Source organism: Mustela lutreola, chromosome X (assembly GCF_030435805.1).
Source record: "Mustela lutreola isolate mMusLut2 chromosome X, mMusLut2.pri, whole genome shotgun sequence".
In the NCBI taxonomy this organism is placed as follows: Eukaryota; Metazoa; Chordata; class Mammalia; order Carnivora; family Mustelidae; genus Mustela; species Mustela lutreola.
This window is the reverse complement of record NC_081308.1, coordinates 115,787,893-115,812,602: the sequence shown is the minus strand read 5'-3', so window position 1 is coordinate 115,812,602 and position 24,710 is coordinate 115,787,893. Positions and strand designations below refer to the sequence as shown.

The following is a 24,710-nucleotide window of genomic DNA, read 5'->3' as shown; positions in this document are numbered from 1 at the left end:
AATTCTACCACTGGAGTCATCGCTTGGGGGCCGGAAGGCCAGAAAGTCTTTTAGGGGCCCTTAAAAAAATGGAACCACTTCTTAAGTGCAGCACATTTTATTCAGTCCGCGCTTAGGTTGGGTCCGAGCCTGGAAGAAGCTGCTTGGAGGAGGGGCAGATGTTTTGCGGCCAAAGACATAGTCCTCCAAACCTCGGGGCCGGTTTGTCTACGAGCTAGTCCAAATCCTGGTCATTCACATAGCACCCCACAAGTTTTGCCATATCGTCACGTTCGCAATACACTTTCATGTTTTTCTTCGAGCCAGCTCACGTTTTTATTGAAGGCAATTTGTGCCAGCTCTGTCTACTTCGCTTTGTCCTAACGCAGTCAGGGGTTAGGGGCACTGCTCATGTATATGTTTTTCTAACCCACATTAAAATAAATATCGATGAAAATAAAACCCCAAACCTTTGCTGGCCACCCCCATCACCAGGGATTCACACACTTTACTTTGGGAAGCCCTGCTCTGGCTCATACAAAGCATAGCACATAAAGAAGTTTATATTAAAAATAGGTCTGCGTCCCTCATTTCAAGGTACTCAATACCCAGTAGTTGAAAACAACTGTTGCCTTTGTAGTTAGTTGCATGAGCTCTGGAAGATCATGAATTTATGGGAGGTCATGTCTTCCTCTGCGAGGTCATGAAATTCAATCAATGCTTGCCTTCCAATCTGCCCTTTGGTCACAGGGCTCCACAGGTGGAACATATCAAACTCACCAGCCAAATTATGACTCTTAATTGGTGTTTCTTTTAAAGTGGATATGTCATTTGTCAAATGTTCAATGCAGGCGCAGGCCTAGCCCCAGGCAAAATTATGAAGTAGGAGAAGAATGCCAGATACATAGGCGGCACTCAAATGTTTGTTGAAAAAAGAATGAATGAGCCCTCCGTCCTTGACTTCTCTCCCAGCCCCCACATCCACCAGGTCACTAAGACTTTTTCATTCTCCTCCCAAATACCGCTGTTAGGTTGTTTTTTTTTTTTTTTTTTTTCCTTCCCCTTCCACATTGCCCTTAGCGCTTCTGGTCTGGACGATTTTCACAACATTTTAACTGGCTTCCAGGCCTCGTTCTTCTCCAAGCCATTCTCCACAATCCACAAAGTTGCTGCAGAGATCTTTTCCTCAGGCAAATATGATCGAGTCATCCTTCTGCTTAACATTCCCTTAAGTGGTTCCCCTGGCTCCCTGGCCTGGCTTCCAGGCTTCACCACCTGGCCCTTGCTCGCTCTCCTCGGCTCCGTGAGCTCTTCTGACCCGTCCCCCATCCCCAGGTTACTTGTACTTCCCACCCTCCAGTGGGGCCCTACAGGCTCTCCCTGCTCCGTCTCTGTTCCTGCTGCTTCTTTTCCCTCAGCTCCTTTTGGCCTTGTAAGCCTGAGTTTAGGGCACAATTTCTTCTGGGAAGCTGTCTCTGATCTACCCTCTCACCCCTTAGAACCCTGGCCTTGCTTCTGTCTTATCAATGACCATGTGCTGTGTTAACATTTTCTATTTGGTTGTTTTCCCCATTCGACTTGTAGCTCTTTGAAGTTAAAGTACCAGGGGTTAATCTTTGGATCCTCGGTGTCTGTTTACATCCCACGTGTCGGGTGCATAGTAGGAGTTCAAATATTTGTTCCTGAATGAAGGAGTGAATGAATGAGTGAGCTCCTCAGCAACCTAACCTGCCTTTACCTCTCCAAGTTCTGGCACATGGCCTTCTCTTCCCTGGCCTGGCACTCCAGGAAAATTCGTGACCCTTTGAGGGAAGCCCCTTGAAGAGAGCTCTCCCTTTTCTTTCCTTATCAAAACCTACTTTTACCTAGATCAGAAACAACATGATTAGATGATAAACGAATCCACACTGATAAACTAATCCACATGTTAAATGGTGTCATTGTATGAGAACTTTTTGAGTTCCTACCCTGTACAAGGCACCGTGCTGAGACGCATGTTGTTGTTGGGGGGGCGGTTCACAGAGGAGAATAGGAGAGTTAAAGATCCCTACTACCTACGAGCACATGGGTAATGACTAAATGCATTCCTCCTTTGAGAGGTATTTCAAAGAACTGGATTACTAATGGAGAAATTTAAGCAGGAGAGGTGGGGATTTAGGTCTAGGAGACAGTTCAAACAGCCCTTTCTACTCCATCTACGAAACAGGCAAGCTCTGGCTCGATGAATCTGTTGTGTCCAATGATTTTCTAATGAGTTAGGCTGGCATTAAGCCCCAGGTTATTTTGTTGTTACCAGTTATGCTTTGCTTCGTGAAGGGTCACCGGGGGCTATCTTGCAGGAGACAGATTCTTGTAACATCCTGGGATTAGGTGCTTTCTCTGACTTTGTGTGGCTCTTTGGAATCAAACACAGCAAATCCCCCAGGTTTGTAGACTTTTTAGATACAGGAGTCAAAGATGAGGCAGACTGTGAACCCCTTGGTGGTCGCCAGCTGCCCCTGAATGTGACTATTCGTGGGCTGGGTTTGAGAACCCGGCCGGGGCTGCTGCGTTGGGAAGACCCTTTGAGGGAAGCCCCTGGAAGAGAGCAGGAAGAGGAGGTAGGAAGATTTTGTGCGGAGGAGGAAGACCTCGGGTGGCTCCGGTGGCCAGGGGCGAGCTGGACAGGACTGGCAGGAGGCCTGTGGCAAAGCGGAGAGGCCCCCCCCTCACCCCACCCCCCGAGGCCAGTGAGCCTCCGCGCACCCCGAGGAAGGATGGAGAGGTTGCAAAAATCCTGAAGGGAAAAGCCCTGCCGGCTGTAGGCCAATGAGCGGCGGGAAGGAGGAGTGAGGCTGGGGAACTTCTCCCAGAGCCAGTCAGAGGGGATGGCTGCTGGGAAGCCAATCAGCGCGCCGGAGCCCGCAGCCCCTCTGCAGTAGTTATGCCAGAGCGCCCTGGGTAGAGCGGCGGCGAGCGGGCAGCTGGGCTGGGCCGCCAGGAGCCACCGCACACGCTCGGCGCCCTCCTCTCCGCCGCCCCCGCCCGGTCCCCGCGCCGCCGAGCCCCAGCCCACCCCGCAGCCAGGCGCCCCGCACCCGCAGGCTCGCCGCCGCTCGGCAGCCACCGCCCCCTGGCCGCGCGCTTGGCCTCGCCCCGCCCCGCCCGGTCCCTCGTCGCCCCGCCCCGCCCGCCGGCCCCGCCCCGCCCGAGCCGCCGAGCCGTTCCCGCCCTCGCCCCGCGCCCAGGTAGCTGCGAGGAAACTTTTGCCGCGGCTGGGTAGCGGCACGTCTCCCGCTCCTCAGGGCCGCTGCCAGCCTTGCCGAGTCTCGGGACCGCTCTCGCCCCCGCTGCCACTCTCCCGCGCTCTCCTCGCTGCCCGCGAAGCAGGATGGCGGGGACCGTGCGCACCGCGTGCTTGGTGGTGGCGATGCTGCTCAGCTTGGACTGCCCGGGACAGGCGCAGCCCCCGCCGCCGCCGCCGGACGCCACCTGTCACCAGGTCCGCTCCTTCTTCCAGAGACTGCAGCCCGGACTCAAATGGGTGCCCGAAACCCCCGTACCAGGTGAGGAGGCGTCCCCGCGCGCGTCCCCCAGCGCCCGGAGGGGAGCCGGGGGCGCGTGGCCACCGTACCCCGGGAGCGCTGGCCTCGTGGAGCCGCGTTCGTGCGCCCCGCCGCTGGGCACCTGGGAGTGGTCGCTGCGCCCGGGGCCCGGCCAGGTCTACCGGGGGAGGGCGGAGGGTTGAGCGTGGACCGTGTCCTCCTCTCCCGGGATCGCTCTGCTGTCAGGGAAGGCACGGGTGGGAGGCACGGCGGGGAGGGCCTCCTCGCAAGCGCCCATTTTTTGGGGAGGGCAGGAAGGTGGGAGCTGCTTCCCCGGGCCTCGGCGAACTGGCGCCCCGCCGCCGAGCCGGTATCTCGAGCATTTGCCACCCTCGCTTGCACGAACGTGCCACCGTTTCAGCCGGAGCTGGACCGTGGCTACGGCCGGCCATTCTCTCCCCAACCTGCCCCCTACGCTCTCCTTTCCATAGCCTGGGTTCCGGGGTTTGCGGGCCCAAGTGCAGACAAAGTTGGGGACAGATCTCCGAACCCGCAGTGGCAGGTAGAGTGCACGCTGGGGGAAACTTTTGAGCAGGAGGGTCCCCAAGAGGAGGATGACCGGACCTTTCCCTTCAAAACAGCGTCCCTTATCTAGGTTGGCAAAATCGCTTCGAAAACGGTGCTGCAGGCTGGGGAGCAGGAGTCCAAAGATGATTTAACTCCTCCCCTTCTCAAATTCATCTGCCTTCTTGACAGGCTGGACCCTGGAGGGGAGATGATTTTAGGTGGAGGAAAGTTTCCGAACGCCTGCCTTTTGTTCTGCACAATCAGATCGTGTTGTAAGGGCATATTTTAACCTTAGCCGAGGGCTGCCGCTGTCAACAGATGAATATTAATGGCCCTGTGTGATTGACTGTCCCGCGGTTGGACTCCTAAAAGCCTGCCTTAGAATCCAATTAGTACAAGTTGCTACACTGACAATGCGGGCAAGAAGAGTTGGTATGAAACAGGTTAATTTATCGGAGGCGCGCTCTGCAGAAGCGGCCGGTGGTGTTCGCAAACCCTGAGCCGTCCGTGGCCTTCGGGGGTCTCTTCCCAGCCCGTGCCTCCAGCGTGGCGCGCGTCCCGCGCTTCGGAGGGATGGGGAGCAGCCTTCGTCAAAAACTTGGCTCGTGGCTCTCAACAAGTCAGAGAGGCGGGCCTGATGGTTGGACCAAGTTGGGAAGGCGATGCGCGCCCTGTGGGCGCTGCCAGCGAGCAGTTCACTAGCGGGAGGTTACCTAGGCAGCCAGCGGCGCCCTCAGCCCTCAGCCTTTTCTTTAGGTGGATGAAAAGAGCCGAGGGAGCCTGCTGTTCGGTTGCAAAGGTAATTGGTCACCCCTTTTGGCAACCGAAATGCGTTTGCGCATATGTTAAATATTGCGTTGCAGGATTTCACTCTATGGGAGGGGAGAACTACCTCTTCCACTCTTAAGTGTTAATAACGTACCACGTGGGCGTGTGCAAGAGCTGTAAGGGGCAACCTATGAATCAGTTGCACAGAGCTGAAGCAACAGGCGAAATCTCTGTGCCCTCGAAGTGCCGTGGTAATTAGATTGCGAAGGCCAGAGAACACGCTTTTGTTGATAATGTAAAAATTGGTCCCCACAGGGTGAGTCCCCGCCAGATGAATGGTTCCGGGGTTGGGGTTGGGGCCACATTCGGCTGATTCGAAGCCAGGGAGGAAAGGTTGTGCTTAAAAGAAGAAAAAGACCAGAAGGAACACACTGATACTCATTTAGCAACCCCCTCCCTCTACACTCACTCCTGCTGGCGCGGGCCCTTCTCTCCTCGCCAGCTCTCCGGCTGCCTGCCTCGTTGCGGCGGCCTCTGTATACAAGTACTGGGAGGGCCCACACACTGTGTGTAAGAGATTTGGCCCGGGCTCTCTCCCTGCGAGCTCCCTCACTCCACGCCTAAGGATGGCCATACTATAGAGAACAGGAATTCCTAAGGGGGACTCCCCCCACCCCTTTCTTCCAGCATTTCCCAAACTCTGTAGGCAAAATCACTTTCCAATGGTCTTCATAAAAACCCAACTTCCCTACTTCACTTCTGTTTAACAGCTGGGCGCGGAGGCCAGCACCTTCTACATGGTGGGCAGGCACTGCTCTGACTCGTGCTGGAGTAAAGCCAAACTTCAAATGTGGTGACACCCAGGCAGCGACCATATATCCTGGATTTTCCAGGGTCTGTGCAGATTTCCGGGACTCTTGACTTGCCATGAAAACCATGTGTCCCAAATTTCCCTTTGACGACTCTGGGCACTGTAGAACGAGAAACATGGTGAAAATCCTAATGTCCAGGAGTGGAAAGAACTCATCAGTATTTCAGAGAAGAGACGATAATGGCCGACTAAATACAATGGCAAGCACATCATTTCAAAGCGAATAAATGTGTCATTTGCTGCTGTCGTTCAGTGGTTGGAAATTGAAAGAGAGCTGCAAATTATTTGGTAGTTATGAACCATCAAGATGACCGCTTGACTTTCTCCCTTCTCTGTATTTTAAGCCATCTTCAGTTTGCCCGCATCACTGTATTAACTGCTAATTAAAGCTCTCTTTGTCCCAGATAAAATGAGATTTGGTCACAGTAAGGAGAAATCCTCAAGAATGTCCTGTTTCACTTAAGGGGAGCATTTGGGATTGACTGCTAACTTCGGCCATTAGCAGAATTGGGTTAGAATAGATAAGGTACATTTCTTATGTAAAATTTAAAATCCGCCAGCCTAAAAAATAAATGACTGGTGCTAAAGGGCTACACCAGCTTTCCACAAAGTTCATCTAAAGCCTTGCAATCTCGTGTTCCCATTTCTTTTAGAGTGTTCAAAGGTGCGGGATAACAATTCTAAATAACATGTCCCCCAAATCCATAGATCTTTTCATACCCCCCCCCCCTTTAAGGATTTGTAGCTTGGAAAGCACCACAGATGGAAACCAGGCACACAGAGTTAGCATTTGGCAGAAAAATCCATATAACTGACTTTCAGTGTAGCTCTTTTGCCCTTATTTAATTTAGAAAAATTCAGAAAAAAGCCAATGAGCTCATAAGTCTGGATGTTTATTTTGTTTTGCTTAACCTACCCACAGGCGCAATCAAGAATGGATACAATTTTAGGCAAGGAAAGTGAGCTAGTAATCAGACAATGATGTTTCCAATTGTCTCAAGGGAATGTTACAGAAGTCTGAAAAAAAAAATTCCTCTAAACAAAAATCAAGTGTAATTCACTTTATGAATGCCATACACGGCTTTTGTGGGGGGGGGGTGGTGCTGGTGGTGAAGGGGACGGACGGGAAGGAGAAAATCAATCAAACTGTGGTAGTGTTGCAACTCCCCAAAGATTGAGGGATCTTGCCTTAGAGGGCCCTGGAAAGGGCAAGGACCAATCCCAGGAAGGCCAGGCTCCCGTGTGGGTCAAAGGCAACCCAGAAGAGGCAAGCCCGTCTTGAGAGTTTCTCAAAATAGACAAAACACCCTAAAAATAAAAATCAGCATTCTTGAAACAAAGACAGAGTTTGCTCTTGGTTGTAGTTGTTGTTTTAAAGTGTGAGAACTAGCCACCAGGTCTGGGTGGTCTGGGTGGCCAGCTGCAGTCCCCCAATTAGTTAGAAGCAGTTCCCGGTCCTAAGGTCGGGAGCGAGAACAAGGCCCCGGCTGTGGGTGTGGGAGGACTTTCTCTGTCCCGAGGCCGCCCTGGAGGGGGAGGTGAGCAGGTGATTGATTCACCCTTTGACCAAGTCGCATTATTGCCCCCCTAACTGGGAACAGTTGGGAGGACCCTTTAGAGTGGTGTCTAAGGTGGGACCCAGCTGGGCTTGGAGGGCAGGGTGGGGCCGGGTCAGGAGGTGGCTGGTGGTCGGTGGAGCGTCTGGGCCTTCGAGAAGCCTGAGCCTGGCGCTCCTTGGCCGGGCCCCCGTGAGGTGTTGGAGGTGCCGAGAGGAGTAAGACACAGCCCCTTTTGTCAAGGCGCTCACAGTCTAGTGGGGGAGCCTACGAGTAAACAGACTTCTCAGGACACTTGTAGGATTAAATAGGGTGAAAAGGGCTAGAAAATACTTCCAGGAAATTGGCTGAAATGGTCACAATAGCCAGCCTGGCCAAGGGAAAAGAACTGAAGAGATGAAGTGGGAGATAGGGCAGATGCTCTTAATAGGGCCGCCATCTTAAAGAGAGTTTTCTTAATTCTTGGAGCAAATTCCGCACAAGCATTAGGAGATGCATGCAAGAGATGATTCCGGTGGATGCTAGATGACACAGATGGTGTCAGTTTTGCAATTTCTTTTTTCTTATGGGCTGGGAGATTGCATCCAATCTTTTGATGCAATATTTTTGAGCGTTCTACTACTTTCATCTTGAGAGTTGCAATGTTTGCTGTTTGCCGTAGCCTAGAAAAAGGCTGCTTATTAGCAACCTGGGAAGAAAGAGGCCTGGGTTTGTCTGCTGTGAGACAAGACAGAAAATATGTTTTCTCCTTAAATGGCAGCTATCAATGACCACGCCAACTTTAGTGTTTGATGCATATACAAAAGCATGGGTCTTAAGAGGTATCTTATTACTCATTTCTAAGAAAATTGAAGATAATCACTTATAACTTGTGCACACGATACATCATTTGGAAAGAATTTCACTAGGGATCATATTGCTCAACTGAAAAGTTCTGGCATGCTGAATTTGTACATTTTTGTGAATGCTTCCTTTACTCTGATCTCTCGCTTTTTTCTGCATATGGTTATTTGTATGTTTTAGATTAGAAGCTTCTTAAAGGGAAAGCACTGCATTTGGTGCAGTGTTGAGCACAATACCAAGAGCTCCACAGCACATTTAGTATATCATCGACGATGATAGAATTTCGCGATCATGATGTATTCCCTATGAATGCTCAGATACTTTCCTAAACTCTCTGTCATCTTACTTATTTTAAAAACCTAAATCCAGCTTGTTCGGGGACACTGTTGGGGTACGTGGACAAACTTTTCAGGCTACATATACCTGGCCTGGAGCCAGATTCAGTCTTTCCTCAGTTAGCTGGCAACTCATACCATGGGTTAAGGGCTTATTAATGTCGAGGACCCAAAGCACAGATTGAAATTAGCAACATTGTTATGACTGGCATAGTATCATTACAGAGCAACAATTATTATGGCCATCTCTTAAATCGAACTCTCTTTGATTTAATGTCAGCTGGACCTTTCTTGCTAGCATTGACATTACCGTACTTGGGGGTCAAGCTGTAACACATGCATGTGTTTCTGTAGCCTGGGATCGGAATTTGTGCAGAGGCTCAATCCAAGAGCCCATACCAGGAGCCAACATCTATTCGGCCCTTGCCAAGCTTGCAAAGGGGTTTGAAGTTTTGGGTAAGCTAGGGTCTAATGGAAAGTGTGGGCAGAACACCCCCCACACACACACACACACACTCATCTGCCCATATTTAGCAAATTGTCTGACTTGAAACAGGATCCCCAGCGCTCCATTAAGAAATGAGCATCAGAGAATAGAATCTAAACCATGGGCCCCAGACTGGCTTTAGAGACAGCATAAGGTAATGGGAATTTACCTTCTGAAATAGAATGACAGGGAGAACACGAGTCAAAAAGCGAAGTGAAGGTGGGCATACTGGCAGAGAAAATGTGCATTTTGAAATGCTGCGTGTGTGGAGAAAACCCTCATTGGAGCGCGGTAGTCTCACTTGAAGACCTCACTGAATGTACAAAGTAAAGAAGATTTAGTTCTTTACTTCAAATCAGGCCAATTAAACCTCAATTGTCCGAGTGCTAATTATTAGAAATACTTGTCCACCATTTTTCAACAAAAATGAATTCAGACTGATTACCAAGAAAGGCCTGTTCACTTTTCCCTCTCTTTGTGTGTAGCTGGACAAAGCCTTATTTGAGAGTTTGTATTTTTCCTCATGAGTAAAAGAGAGTCAGTGTTAGGACCGAAATGCATTGCTAGTGTTCCAAATAGTTAATTACTTCCAGTAGCCGAAATTGTATTTATACGCTAGATTAGTAAATCTACTAAGCTCTCTGAAGTATACTTAATAGGCTTCTATTGATAAATAATTGATAGGGAGGGAGATAAAATACAAGTGAAAGTGGCAATAAGAAGGGACAGGGAAGTTAAAGCCTTTATAAGAAAAAAAACCCTCCATTCACTGGATTCTATCCATCCACCTGAAAGCTGAATGATGTACATTTCTCAGAAGTGAGGATTTTGAGAATATCTTGTGTTTTTCAGAATTTTCAAAATGTGGCATGCATTTATTTCTTGTATAAATCCAGAATAAGGCAGAATTCTAGACTATAATTTTAGCTGGCCTTTTCAAGTCTGCCTTTTGGAAATAAGTTTATGACTGGAAAATTAGAAGTCTTGAGTATGGCATCTTTAAGGTATGTATCTCCCGTCTCGTAGTACAGATCATAAGTGCTTGATAAATATTTGTCGCCTAAATGAATGATTGGAAGTAGAAATGTATTACAAACATAAAATTTCCACAAAGCTAATATTTAAGTTGTCGATTCACTTTTACTAATATATTAAGGTTTCTAAAAAAACAACTCCTTTTTCAGATCAAAACTCCATCTGTTGTCTATAGGTAAGTGGCAAAGGACTGGTTGAATTCATGTGACTGTACTGAAATTCCCCAAAAGAAGTAGACTTAGGCAAATCTTTCCAAGAGGTAAGTATTCTATGCTTGGTTACAAGGCTAGTCTAAGAAGTTTATAGATAAATTAAATATATCCACCTATAGATAAATTCGTCTATTTACTTTACAGATCAGTGGCATTTAGGTTTCAAAAATAATGCAACTTGGTGTCCATTACAGAAACATACATGGAAAGTATGTAAGTTTTTCTTTGGTGTTTGGTGTTTCTTACCAATAACATGAAACTTCATAAATGTACATGTTAAAGGACATCGTCTGAGGTGGATATTCAGCCATGGAAATTTTATTGGAGTAGGATAAAGGGCCTCCTGAGAGGTCTCTTAATTTCTGTATGCACTGGGGCAAGCTTTTAAAGTCAGCTGAGAAAACTCAGCAGGTTGGCTAGGGATGACCCATGGGGGGTTCTTTCAGCTAGAGGCCCAGCTCGGAAAGAGGGTAAAAAAGAAAGGGATGATGCTCATTTGAAAATAATATTAGAATTGTGTTTGGATGCTTTCCTCCTTCATTATGGTTTTGCTCCCTCTGTCCCGAACTCTGCATCCCGGTTCTCATGGTGTGTGTCAGCATCCTAGGGTACTCTATTGCTCTTTGTCCAATTTTGGCTTGGATGATTGGCACTGAGGGAAATGTGGGGAAGAGAGGGTCAGAGTGACAGATACAGGAAGGACATTCAAAGCCCTTACCCTGGTATGTATCAGAAAGTTCGCTGACACATAACAGCCTGAAAGGATTGGAAAATATTCGAGTTTGGAAGCTTGGGTGTACATAGAGAATATGGAGTTAAGCCCCAAGTGCATTTGGGTCCCAGAAATACTCTATTGTTCTTCTTGCTTAGTATCCATGTTTCTGTGAAGTACATAGCTTATTCATAGCCTCTGCCGGACCCTACAGCGGCTGACGGCAGAAGCCATATTTGATTCAGCATGATATCCTCTAGAGTGGTGAGTAGAGTGCCTTGTGTAAAGTTATTAATAAAGGTTGGAGCGAAGGTAAGAATTAACACCTAAAGAAACTGTCTACAGGACTTGACTGCTGTTGAATGAGATCCTAGGATGGCATACACCTAGCGAAGGACCAAGTCTCTGGGTGCATCGTTGTCTACGTTGATCTGCGATTGGGACTGAGGGTGGGGTGGCGGACGTGAAGCCCATTTATTTGTTCTTTGTAGACCTGGGGGCCTTGTTGCCCCTGTTTCAAAACTGAAGTCTGGGGAGGAAGTGACTAGTAGAGAGAAATTTTTATGTACAGGTTTCCTCTAAGATTTATTTAATTATTTGGCGGCGGGTAGAGGGAAAGAGAATCTGAAGTAGATTCCATGCTGAGTGCGGAGCCCCATATGAGGCATGATGCAAGGCTTGAACCTACAACCCTGAGATCAGGACCTGAGCCAAAACCAAGAGTTGGGTGCTTTTTTGACTGCACACCCAGGTGCCGCCGCCCCCCCATCCCCTCCCCCGGCTAGAAACTTCTCTAAATATGGTGCTTGAGGGGTGCCTGGCTGGCTCAGTTGGTAGAGCATGTGACTCTTGGTCTTGGGGTCATAAGTCCAAGCCCCAAGTTGGGCATAGAGCCTACTTAAAAACAATGTGGTGTTTAGATATGTTTTACATGTACTTATATCTATATACACACATGTTTTAGTTTATATATGTATAAATATTCTGCATTTCTGTTATTTTGATAGGAACAATTTATAATTATGTGTTGTTTAAACTGTTTGAAAGTTGTTAATTATTACTCCTAGTAGGGGAGTGGTCTTATGTACAGAGAATACAACCACTCATGGAATGTCTGCAGGTTGAGTTCTGCGTACACACACACACACACACACACACACACATCTGTACACTCTCATACACACATAATATCCCTATATCAGTACATCCTTAATAACATAGAGAAAAAGCCTAATTTACCCTGGGAAAACCTAGGGGGTACTGCTTCTCAGAGCTCAAGTAAACCATTTTCAGTTGGATTGGCCCCAAATTGTTGCAGAGTGAATTGTCACTGATATCACAGAGCTCATTTATTAAGTTCCATCATTTTCCTAAGTACAGAGATGTGATCCTCATTTAAAGCAGTGGTGGTCAACCCATACCGTGAATTTGGCTCATTTTGGAGAATGACTTCTAGCACCGGCCGCATTGCACGTTGAGCTCCACAGCAATGAGAATGTGACCCAAGAGGCAGTTTCCAAGTTAGCTTTCATGGAGTGATTGTATTGGGGACCACATTTAGTTGTTTTGGAAAACAGATGGAAATTCTCAGGAAAGGAACCTACTACTAATAATGAACTCTATGTGCCATCGCTGCATAAATACTGTAAAGTTTTTCATTCATTCTCTGCTTCAGCCAGCATTCACTGGGCCCTGATTCCATGCCAGGTACTCAGCTGGGAGCTGATGCATAAGATACAATCACTGCCTAGGAAGGGAGCCATATAGGGATCTGGGGGTTGTTAAGCTATGGAGGAGGGATGCCTAGCTGCCTTAAGTGGGCTGCCACGTAAGGTATATGCAAAGACACGTAGAGACAGAATGACTCATTTTTTGGACAGGACTGGTTTGGATTGGTTGAAGAACAGCTGTTGGGGGGTGCAGGGAGTAGAGGAAAGATGAACTAGAAAAGTAGGCATGAAATGCTGAGGAGTTTCATTGGGCTATATCCAAGGATGATAAAGAGCCATGAAAACATTTGAAGAAGAGAAAATGGTATTTAGTATGGAGAATGACTGGCAGGGAGTCTTACTAATGCAGGTTGGAAAAAGCAGGGCAGGAAATAGGGGAGTAAAATAACAAGTTGAGAGACTAGAGGAAATGGATCAGGTATGACTTGCTGACTGGTTATGAGGATAGGAGGGAGAGTCTAGAACTTCTAGTTTTTCTGGGTGGTGGACCTATGGCACATTTTAAGTGCTCAGTAAATATTTGTTGACTAAATGAGTGAAGTACAGGTGGCACATATATTTTTGGGGGCTCAAGCTCATGACCCCAAGGTCAAGAGTCATACACTCTATCCACTGAACCAACCAGGCGCCCCAAGAAGAACATATTTTTAAGGAGTGAAATAATGAGTTTGATTTTGAAGGGGTTGAGTTTGAGGGGTCCTTTGATCATTGAGGTGGAAATGTCCGCTAGGTGGTTGAGGTTGTGTTTTGGACAGTAGAAGAGAGAGATCAGGGCTACATACTCGGATGCATACTCGGGTATAGAACAACATATAGATGGTAACAGAAACTCTGGGAATTGATGAGATCACCCGGAAATAGTGCATACACCCTTCTGGAGTTCAGAAAATGCATAGTTGGGACTCATCAGCATATAGGCTCAAGTTGGAAGTCATGGGTGTGGATGATATTTTCCAGGCTTTTGCATGTGACACATCTTAAAATGCATTTTGCCAACATCTGGTGATTAAGAAAAAACTGCCAAAGACTTCAAGAATTCTCTTGATTAAGAGAAAGTATGAGTGGATGTTGTCATGGTCCAAGATTTTGCAAATAAGATAATGCACGATGAAACACACACACACACACACACACACACACACACACACACGGGTGGTGGGGAATGTAGAGAAGTACATTTGAAGCAAGGGATTGGATTTCTATTACTTTTGATAGCAGTAATTCATAATTTTTCATGTTATTTAAACTGTTTGAAAGTTGTTAATTGTTTGTTTTAGCAGTGGGTGGTCTTCCCCAATCCTACCTTACATCTATGTCGTGAAAGCCTTGCTTTCATATATCTTATGTACAGGCAATGCAACCACTCATGGAGTGTCCCTAGCTTCTGAGTTCAGCTGACCTGCCTGGTTCCAACATAGAGGCCCCTCTGGTGCCCCCAGCCCCCCCGGGGAGCAGCCCCCCACTCTGGAGAATGAAAGCTGTAGGTTTTGGGAGCTCTGGTCTCTCTTCCACTAGTGGTCTCTGAAACATGTGGTTCCAAGCAAATATTAGGCATACTTGTGTCATTGGGCTGATCCTTTCTTAAGTGTCTATGGAGATGTAATGTGGTTTTGTTGTTGTTGTTGTTGTGGGGATGAGGGTAGAGGGTGGTAGAATTTTCCGTTTCTCTGGCATGAAGAGTCTCTTTCATTTCCCTATTGTTCTAGAGGTTGCCTTCGTCCGGGCTTCTACTTCCATTCAATGTAAACTTGAAACCTCCCGTTCTCCAGAAGATTTTCTTTCTTTTTTTTTTTTTTTTTAAGATTTTATTTATTTATTTGACAGAGAGAGATCACAAGTAGGCAGAGAGGCAGGCAGAGAGAGAGGAAGGGAAGCAGGCTCCCTGCTGAGCAGAGAGCCAGATGTGGGACTCGATCCCAGGACCCTGAGATCATGACCTGAGCCGAAGGCAGCAGCCCAACCCACTGAGCCACCCAGGTGCCCTCCAGAAGATTTTCTTAAGGCCGCTTTCAGATGAATGGAATAGTCTGGAAGGGTCCTGAGGGAGGAGCACAGAAACTACCACTTACTGAGTGCCCGCTATGTGCCAGTTGCTTTGCAGTTAATCCCATTTAGTCCACACAGCAAAGCTGAAAGGGAGGTGGTGTGATGCCCATTTTACAGATGAAGAGACTGAGGCCCCAAGGCTAACATTCCCCGAGCTTGTGTGGTATGGGGAGCCAGAATTGGCATCCAGATGTGTCTCACTCGACAGCTCCCGCTCCTGCTGGTATGCCCTTTGGAAGATGGGCCGGATTCAAAGCATTAGACTTAAATTCCCACACCCCTTTGACTGGGTGACATTTCGCTCTGGGCTTCTCTCCTCCTCAGGCTGATTCTCTCTCTGCTTGTTTGCCTTCTCCCTCCCTCCCTCTCTTAGATGCAGGCGCTCCAGTCTTGCTTGTCCTTTGCCCCTTCTGTTGTCTCTTTGCCCATTCCCACACCCATTCCCATGACTTCATTATCTTCGCGGTCCGAACCACTCCCGTCTCCCTCTCCAGCCTGACCTCTTCCTTGCTGTCTGGTTCAGGATCTGCCAGTCGCTCTGCCAAACATCTCCGTCCAGAAGGCCTGCCAGGGCTTCCCTTGCCACAGAGCCAGAAATCAGTCCATCATTTTCTCCTCCTGTGCCTGCACAAACCTGGCCCCCTCCGACATTCTGCATCTGTGGCGCTAGCAGTTCCGGGACCGAGACCTGAAACCGCACGATTGTCTTGGACTTCTCTTTGTCCACGTCTTACCCCTAAATTAAATGGCTAAATCCTGCAAGCCTGACTCTGTCATGTCTTTCGGGCTTACCTCCTTGGCCCGTGGGCCCTCTGCTTAGACACAACAAGCCAACTCCTTAACTGAAAGGACCCTGTAGTCGTCTGCCCCCAAGCCTTTGCTTTCGGACCACCCGACTGTCTGCCTTCTAGGGGTGTCTGCTCTAGTCCTAGCCACCTTCAAGTTGGCCATGCCATGCTGTCTCCTGCATGAGCTGTATCACGGGTCCTCGTGCCTAGTTCCCTTTGAACCCTGGTATCCCTGCACTTCTCCTATGGCCTTGGTTCTCTCTTGCTCTTCTAGTTATTTATGTACTTGGCTTTTTCCTCTTCCTAGAGGCTTGCAAGAAATGAGGACTCTCAGGCCACATCCCAGACCCGCTGAATGAGACCCGTGTTTTTAAACAAGATCTCCATTTGATCTGTGCGCACATTAAAGCTTGCGAAGGCCTGCTTCCAAGCACAAGCTCCTTGAGGGACCTCAGGACTCAGGGGAGGGACTTGCACATAACAGATCTATGTTCTTTTGATTTCTTGCATTTGTGCTGTGCTTGGCTGTTCGGTCATTGTTGTGGCCCCAGCGATCTATACACAAGAACTGTATGGTGGGCAGAGAGAGACTCCGAGAGTGGGGTGGGGGAGAAGGAAAAACGGGGCAGGGGTGTAGAATGAAGGGACTGGATTGAGCCCCTTATGGTGGCTAATAACTTCATGACCAGTTTGGAAAACGATCTTTCCTCTCCCAGATATTTAGAGCCTCTTGTCTACAGCTTGGCTTAGTTTAATGTGGCCAGAGGCAAGTATTTTTGGAGACCGTTTTGCTTTTACCTAGGCACCTAATGGTTTCCCACTTTTTTTTTTTTTAAACTGGCCTTCTGGGGTGTACCTTCTCTAGCCATCCCCAGCAGTCAGAGTGGGACTTTTGAAACAATTCTGAGGGCCACGGAGGAACTGTGCTCAGTGTTTCCAATAGTCCCTTCTGTTTTCAGAAACCGGTTTTCTGCTTTCTTCTGAAACTTCAAAGTTTATTTCTTAAATAAAGGTTTATTTTCCCCCATGGAATTCGAAGGTTTTATACAAGTGTTAATTTCTAAAACCCAAGTCATTTCTTGCCTTTGAAACTTCGGGGCTGTGGGTCAATTTAATAATGTTGCCTGAAGGTTCTTTTGGCCTTCCAAAGCTGTCAGATTGCCTTTTCTTTGTTCTTTGAGGGAGTAAGGTTGCCTCATTCACAAAGCTTGAAGGAGCTGGAACCAGCATTTAGTCAATCATTCAGCCTTTCTCCACCCCTCAGCAATATACAGTTTTATTTTCAATCTCCGTCCTAGTGGCAAAGAGATGTATTGCTGACTCACAGTTCTTGGTGGGATTCTCCAAAAGCTCATCGCCATTTATTTCATAGAGTAGAGGGACAAGAAGTAGCCTGAGTTACTAGGACACCCGTAGCTAAGAGGAGCAGTGGGGGGTTCTGAGCACACCATTGCTGCCCTTCTGGGGCTCAGAAAAGCTCCAAAGCTACCAAGGACCCCCCGACCCTGGTTCATCGTCTGCAGGACTGCTCCCCACATCTTCCCTTTTCGCCTTCCTCCTTCCTACCCTCACGCTCTCTCTCAACTGGTTATAATTTAGAACAGAAGGTGTTTTATGGTTTGTTATATTTATTGAATGGTTTTGTGTTTCTTGTTCTCCAAAAAAACTGGAGGAGTGGCATGTTTTATATTTTCCTCCGTATTTGAGTTTTTAAGTTGTGTTTCCACAACTTTTCTCCTCTCTCTGCCCCCATCTTCCTCTGCCTCCTCCACATCCGCTTGCCCTCAGTGATTCTGGAGAGAAAACAGCCTTCCCATTTCTGCCCGCATATTTGGTTTGGGTACCTGGTTACTTCTCCCGGGGATATTTTGAAATTTGATTCCTTAGTTCGTTTGGAAATGCAGAGCTCTAAAATATGCACCGATGAATTTACATTCCACTTTCTAAGAACTCTGAGCATTTAAAAGGGTTTCTGTACAGATAGCACCAGGCTAAATATATCTGACTGGAGTATCTCAGATCATCGCTATGTAGTTTACATTCTCTCTCACTTTGTCATAATTCTCAATGAATGCAAATTGCATCTTTGTTCTTCGAAATCTCTTGTCTTCCACCGAACTGCCTTTCCTTTTTCTGAAGATCAGGGAGCCCCTTTAAAACCCTGCTCATGTGGGGCGAAATTGACACCTAGCTCGCAGGCTAACCAAATGTAGCTTGCTTTTCCCTGACGAAGTGAACCGCATTTCAGGACATTGTGTCACTTGCAGGATTTTATTGTCCTAGTTTCAAATTTGACTTCAGGTTAAAGAGCGTCTTCCAGTTGGACTATTCCTTGGTATTTTTTTTTTCTTCGTCTTTATACTTAGGGGGATCTTTTGTTTGTTCTGTGTCTATTATCTCTTCCAAGCTTGGCCAAGGCTGTTAGGTTATGCACCTACGTATAAATATTTAACAAGATAAGTCAGACAAAACGGGCTGGGAGATACTTCAGCCCTGCCTCCACCACCCTTGCCTCTGCCACCCCCCCCACAACCCCCCACCCCCGCTCCGTTTTTTGTGTTGAGTCACAGATGGTTGCTTTATCTCAGATGTTTAGATTTGGAGGACATTCCTTTGCACTTTGCTTGATGGACACAATGAAATGGAAGCATTTGAGTCAATCTCGACTACCAAAATGGTAGCACCAAGGAACAGATAATGTTAGGCTCCTCTTCCTATTTTTTTTTTTCCAACTGGTTATCCAAACTCCCCAAAGCCAGAGAGTTTTAGGTATGAGATTGTGTGTTTTTAAAGAAAATATTTTGGATGAAGACTAATGTTCTCAAGTCAGGAATAACAATTAGTACCATTCATTAATCAGGAGCATGTTTTGACTTTGAGTCCTGGCTAGGAAATATAAACTGTGAAAGTCACACATATATATGAACCTCAGGCAAATTTATGACTTGTCAGCCTTTTAAGGTTAAATTCTTAACCCCAAATCGGGGCTGGCTTTATATGTGGAGTCCAGCACATTCCTCTGGGCCACTGAACACCCCCCTCCCCAGCCCCAGCGCTTTGCTTAACAGCAGCTAATGGCCTAATGAGCAAGAAGGATTTCTGCCTCTTATCAGCTGCCTGAACAGCCACAGGAAGGCTGATGTACAGAGTACGGGTCAAAACCCGAGTTCTTGAACCAAAAAACTACAGGCGCAGCTTCAGACTCTGGCTGTGCAGTATCTGTGTCGTTATCAGTACCTAACCGTGAGGGAGTGGGACACTCGAGTTCCAACAGATCGCAAGAGTCGCCAAAAGTATGAATAGTCTGGTTAGTTTTGCTAATAGTCTGTTCCTTCTTTGTTTAGTTCCTCCATAAATAGCCTCCATATATGAGCTTGTAGTTTGCGCCTGGAGGTTGTTACGGTCACGTGTGGGGGGGCTTGATTGTCAGATGGTGAGGATGGAGGCAAGTATATTTATGTTCAGGCCCAGACTTTGGAAGCTGCTGCCAAAAAAACACAAATAGATACCTACTACCACTTTTATTTCTTTTTAAACTGAGTTTTGGAATCCGTATGCACTCCAACTTGCCGCGGAGCCGGAGAAAGCCTTATGCCTCCTCGGACCATACTCGGACATTTCTGCAGAGAAAGAGTCCTTGCCTGTTTGTTGGAACCGCCTGGAATCCAGGCTCAGGCTGGCACAGAATAAATATTTTAGGGTACTCAGGGCCCATTAGAGTGAAAGCCCCTTGACTTTCATCTTCTGCATTTGCATATTTTTCAGAGACAATAATGAAAACATTTTTTTTTCCAGATTCTGTCCTGTTACTGAAAATCCTATTTACATAAACAGGCATTGTTGTGGCTTAGGGAAGAATGTGGGGTCCCATTCTTTAGCTCCTTGTATATCTTTGCTAAGGCTTGTCTAAATAGAAGTAATGACGCTTTAGTGTAAGCAGCTTTTCTCATTTAGGTAAGCAGGGTGGTTTGAAATTTCAGTTTACTAGATAATTGAGTCTCTTCTTAATTATTTCAGGCATGCCGGTTGCTCTCTTGATAGTAAAGACCCTAAAAATCTAGTAATCTCCTCAGGCATCCGTTTGGTAATAAAATCCTGTGCATTTTCAGGGGTTAATTTTCATGACAATTGTGCGTCCTCTCCACACCCCCAGCCTGAAAGAAATCCTGCTCACTTTTAGGGCCTTGGTCTCCTCACGTCGGCAAGAGCACACTTAGAAATATGTGTCACGGTGTTGCTGGAATTCTGGATCTCGAGGAAATTTAAATGTATTCACATTCATGCTCATTACACAACTTCCATTTAGAGTTTTTAATAGCCTTGTCCTAGGTCTCAGAAAATCATCTGCCTGACTTTGCCAGGTTAGGTTTTCTGCCCTGAATGAAAAACTAAAGATCACCAAGACTGGAGCCTGATTATCCTCCTATTCGGTCCTTTAAAGTAAAGTAAAGTAAAGTGAAAGAAAGAAAGAGAGAGAGAGAGAGAGAGAGAGAGAGAAAGAAAGAAAGAAAGAAAGAAAGAAAGAAAATCTCAGAGGTCATCTGGGGCAGAGTGAGGTGGGAAAAACCTTAAAAAAAAAAAGTCCAGGCCGCCTTTCACATCTGCTAGTCATTCCCACTGGTGTGACTTCAATTCAGCGAGTTTTTATTGAGCACCTGTGGTGGGGGCGGTGCTAATAATCGTTAACATTTATTGAGCCAGGCGCTGTGCTAAGCCCTTTATGGGCGACATCCCATTTAATCCTCACCACAGCACTACCAGGTGGGCAGCATTACTTCCCCCATTTTGCAGATGAGGAAACTGAGGCTTAAAGAGGTTTAGTGGCTTGGCCAAGGACAGATATTTTTTTCTGAAATGAATCACACTTCGTCTGGTTCCAGAGCCCTGTTCCTAATCGCTACCCTTGGGAAGGGCTCAGCGTTTTCCGGGAATTACTCCTGAAACCAGTTCTGAGAACCCAGCCTGCATGAGATGCTGGGGATTCAAAGTCCAACACTCCACTGTCTCTGCTCTCGGTGGGGGAGGTGGACAGGTAGACGGCTGAGGACCTGGCATGGGCGGTGGGGGGGGGCAGGGGCGGGGTGCGGGTGGTGGGGGTTGTTGGGAATGGGGTGTTTCCAGATCTGTAGAGAGGCAGAAGGAGGACATGGCCAGGAGCCGTGGCTTGGATCTGTGGGAATTCTCTGTCCTGAGTGAGTTCGGCAGGCAGCGTGGGGGTCATGGGCATTTGATTTTCCTGTTCAGTGAAGGTCATCATCTAGGAGTTGAGCTGCCTCAGTGATTTCATCAACCTTTTTCCATCACGGCCCCAGCTGACTGTAGCATCAGGTGCCTTGAACCCAGCATTGCTTAGACACGTGTGGTCAGCACAGTTTGGGACCTAAGTGGCTCCATAGTTCCTGTGTCACAGTTTCTCTGATTGATTGCACTCGTCCCTTTAAAAAAAAAAAAAAAAAAGAGTACATTAAATGAGGCAGATATTCCTGAACAAAACTGCTGTGGTTTTGAGAGCGGGTGGTTTTCTGAAGGTCTGAAGGCAGGTGGTGTAGGACTGGCCACCCACAGGGAGCCCCCAGACCCAGGTCTGCTTTGTGTGGCTTGCCTCTTGGAGCCCACACTGGGCTCTGGGGAGCTCTGTATCTGCATCACCCACGGCTTGATGGAAGAATGGAGTGACTCTTCACAATTTTTGAGTTTTTCAGTGAAATCATGGGGATGGAAGAGCAATCCTCAGATCACTTGTTTGGGTAATCCATTGTTTTTTTGTATCTCCCGAAGAAGGCAAGGAGGAAAGCAGTCATCAGTGAGCCATCACTGAAAAGTCTTTTAGGTGTTGGTTGAGTAACTGAGATTTTCCTCGATTTGGGGAGATGTTTGGCTCAGGGTAGAGTGGACATACCAACGTGTGCATATGTGAAAGGGAGAGGGAGAAAGAGAGAGAGAGAGACAATATTCTTTAGCTTTCAATCTCAGCTTACCAAGAACTCCTCATGTCTTCAAGCTTCCTGTAGCTGCTCTGCAACGGTTTGCTTGCCAGCATCCCTCCCATGCACTTTCTCCTTCATTAAATCTCTTCCACGGAAAGGGGTTGCCACCAAGTCTAGACTGCAGTGACATGCAGGAGGAGGGCCAATTAGTGGGGATTTTGATTCCTATTACATGAGGGGTGGGGTGGGGGGAGGAGGAGGAAAATCTGTGCTTCCAAGTCCTTCAGAGTCTCCAGTTCTAACATGAATGCTCCAAAGCATTTACACAGCTATTCCCCAAGATGGCATGAATGCCACAGCACTAGAGCACGTCAGTGTAGACGCTCGGATCTGCTGAAGGGTAGGAAAAGGGACAAGCGTGACAGCGAGGCTTCTCAAGGATCAAGAGTGTTTGGTTTCCTTGTGGTTTGCCTTTTTGCTCAGGTGCCGTGCGTGTGTCGCACTAACAAGGCAACCCCCTCCCTCTTCCACAGGTTCCTCGCGTCGGGAAAGAAGAAAGATAAAATAGGAGGCACAGGTTATTTAGAGGGGCTGAGAATATAATTACAAGGTGCAGTGGCTTGAAACTGAAATGTAGGTTAACCATTAGAGCCGGGAGAGGAATCTTAACAGGAAGGGCAATTGGGCGTTGGAGAGATTGGCTTGGGAGCTGGTTGAGCGGCATCTTCCCGAGGGCCCAAGACTGGGAGGGAGACACCAGCCACATTCCCAGTTGGGCTCCCAGCTGGGTCGGCATCTTCCCTTGTTGCCTGGCTCTGTTCGTGACTACTTGCTAGGAGCTTGAACACGATTCTTCGTGTATCTGAAATATGCCTGGTTGGGGAAGCAGAAGAAAACAGAGGCGGCCGAGCACTGAGAATGAGGCCTTTGGATTGGTCTGAGGAACCCCCCCCCCCAACTTTTTTTTTTAAGGATTTTATTTCAGAGAGAATGAGTCAGCACACAGGGTGGAGAGGGGCAGAAGGAGAGAGAATCCAAAGCAGGCTTCACACCCCAGCTCAGAGCCCAATGCAGGGCTCGATTTCATGACCCTGAGATCACAACCTGAGCCAAAATCAAGAGTCAGGCGCTTCACCTACTGAGCCACAGTCTGAGCACCCCCCCTTACCAGACTTTCTGAAATATGGGCCAAGGACGGAGGCAATATTAGGAATTTTTGCTTCTATAACGCTTCTCCTTCTTCTAGCATGGGACTACTGTTGTTCAAGTTACATTTGGGCTCTGTCAGTGGGACTTTCTTAGGGCTGACCCTAGATAAAATTTGGCTTGAGTCTCTTTTATCTTTTTGAAAAAATCTTTCTTCTTTGACATTTCCCCCTCACCCCCATCCGGGAGTTTTGGGTTGCCTGCCCACTCTCTTCTTTCCCATGTTGGATGAAAATCCCAAGTAAACTCTTCAGCTTTGAGGGGTGTTGCACTTTCAGACAAAAACCTGAGGAAACTGGCTAACCAGAGCACTAACTCTGCCGTGAGGAACCATTTCGATACTGCTAGGCAGACACTCGTAGGCGGCATTGAGGGAGAGAGTAGGGCCATTAGCTTCCCAGGGCTGCCCTACCAAATTGCCTCAGATTTGGTGCCTTCAGACGTTTCAGTTCTGGAGGCCAGAAGTTCAAAATCTAAGTGTCAGCAGGGCCACGCTCCCTCCACACGAGCTCTAGGGGAGGATATCCTTCCTTGCCTCTTCTGGCTTCTGGAGGTTTCGGGCCTGTCTTGTCCTGGAGGCTGTGTTCCTCCAGCGTCTGCCTCTGCCTTCACTTCTCTATGTCTCCTGTCTGTGTGTCTCTTGTAAGGACACTAGTCATCAAATTTAGGGCCCACCTGATTAATCCAGGATGAGTCCTCGTTCATTCCTCCAACAAGCCTTTGTGGAGTACGTACCATATACTCGGGACTGGGCCATGTCCGGGAACACAAGGATGGCCAAGATACAGTTCCTGTCCCCAGAAACGTGCACTTTAATAGTTGGAATACGAAGAGTATACTGATAGCTATAACATCTAGATTGCAAAATGTGGTGTTAGAGGTCCAAAGTGTGAGCCCTTGGGGATTATTTGGTGGGGAGGGTAGCTGGGGTAGGGTAGGCAAACATGATGAAAGAGACACTTTTATGGGTGAGAAGGCTTGAAGAGCTGAAACTTGGGAAAGGGCGCTCTAAGGATAGGAATAACATGAGCAAAATGGGGAGGCCAGAAATGGAGCCACGTGTTTGGGACACATGAAATAAATTTAATTTAATCCCCAGAACCATGTCAAGAGGTAAGTGATCTTGTCCCCATTTTACAGATATGGAAATGGAGTCTCAGAGAGGAAGTAACTTGCCTATGATCACACCGGTGTTAAATGGGGTTTCGCACCCCACTGGTCTGATTTCGCAGGTCCTCCCTTTGCCACCACGTACCATCCCATAAGGAAGCTTCTGCCATTAGTTAGCCTCTGGAGACAAAGGGCCATGTAGAGAGGAATGCGGTTATTACATGGAGTCAAGCTTTGTAAGCCTGAGTCATTGGCCTTGACCCCATATCCATGTTCATGTAGAGCCAAGTGCTATTGACAAAGGCTTCCTAGAAAGGCAGAAGCAAACTTTTTTTTTTTTTTTTTTTGGTATGTCCTCCCAATGCCCAGTCTAGAATGGGCTCAGTGACTAGCGATCGATCTACAGTAGCTGGGCCTGGATTTGAGAAGGTCTTTGGGTAAATCACACAGCTGATTTGGTGGCAGAGCAGGTAAGAACACCTTAGTCTGGGTAGGGAAGGGGTCTTCCCCTGCCCCCGGTGTGATTTCATACACAGGGGGAAGGGCCTGGCGCTCAGATCGAGCCTAGGGTGTTGAAATTCTCAGCTATAGTTCAGGTCTGCATATTTGAAGATTGTATCTGAAAAATAAAAATTATACATCTCCTGAAAGATGGGATCTCAGCTACTTATCTGAATAGAATAACAATTAGTGAAAGAGTGACTCAGGGAGATAGGGAAATTGCCTTAGTTGAGTCCCTCTGGCAAAATTCTAAACTAGAAGATTTTTACCCAACTGGCATTGTTTTCCAACCCAATTTTGTTTTTATTAGGACTTTTCCTCGAGTCTAAAGAATGTGTGTGTGTGTGTGTGAGAGAGAGAGAGAGAGAAAGAGAGAGAGAGAGAGAAAGGGGGGGTGGCTCTGAGGACTCTTCCTTCATTTTCCCTGGAATACCATTCTTCTAGAATTTGCCGTAGCAGCATCAGTTAATCTGATCTAGTTCCTTTAAAACTGAACTCTCCCGAAGTTCTGGC

General features: G+C 47.4%; 1 protein-coding gene across 1 annotated transcript in view; it reads left to right on the top strand.

Moving 5' to 3' along the window:
• Positions 1 to 3,165: 3,165 nt before the first annotated feature.
• The window catches only part of GPC3 (glypican 3), a 399,487-nt gene continuing 377,942 nt past the window's right edge, over positions 3,166 to 24,710 (top strand). The window contains exon 1 of the mRNA XM_059157331.1: positions 3,166 to 3,524. Coding sequence (XP_059013314.1) covers positions 3,350 to 3,524 — 175 coding nt within the window. The 5' untranslated portion in view covers positions 3,166 to 3,349. The remainder of the gene's footprint in view (positions 3,525 to 24,710) is intronic.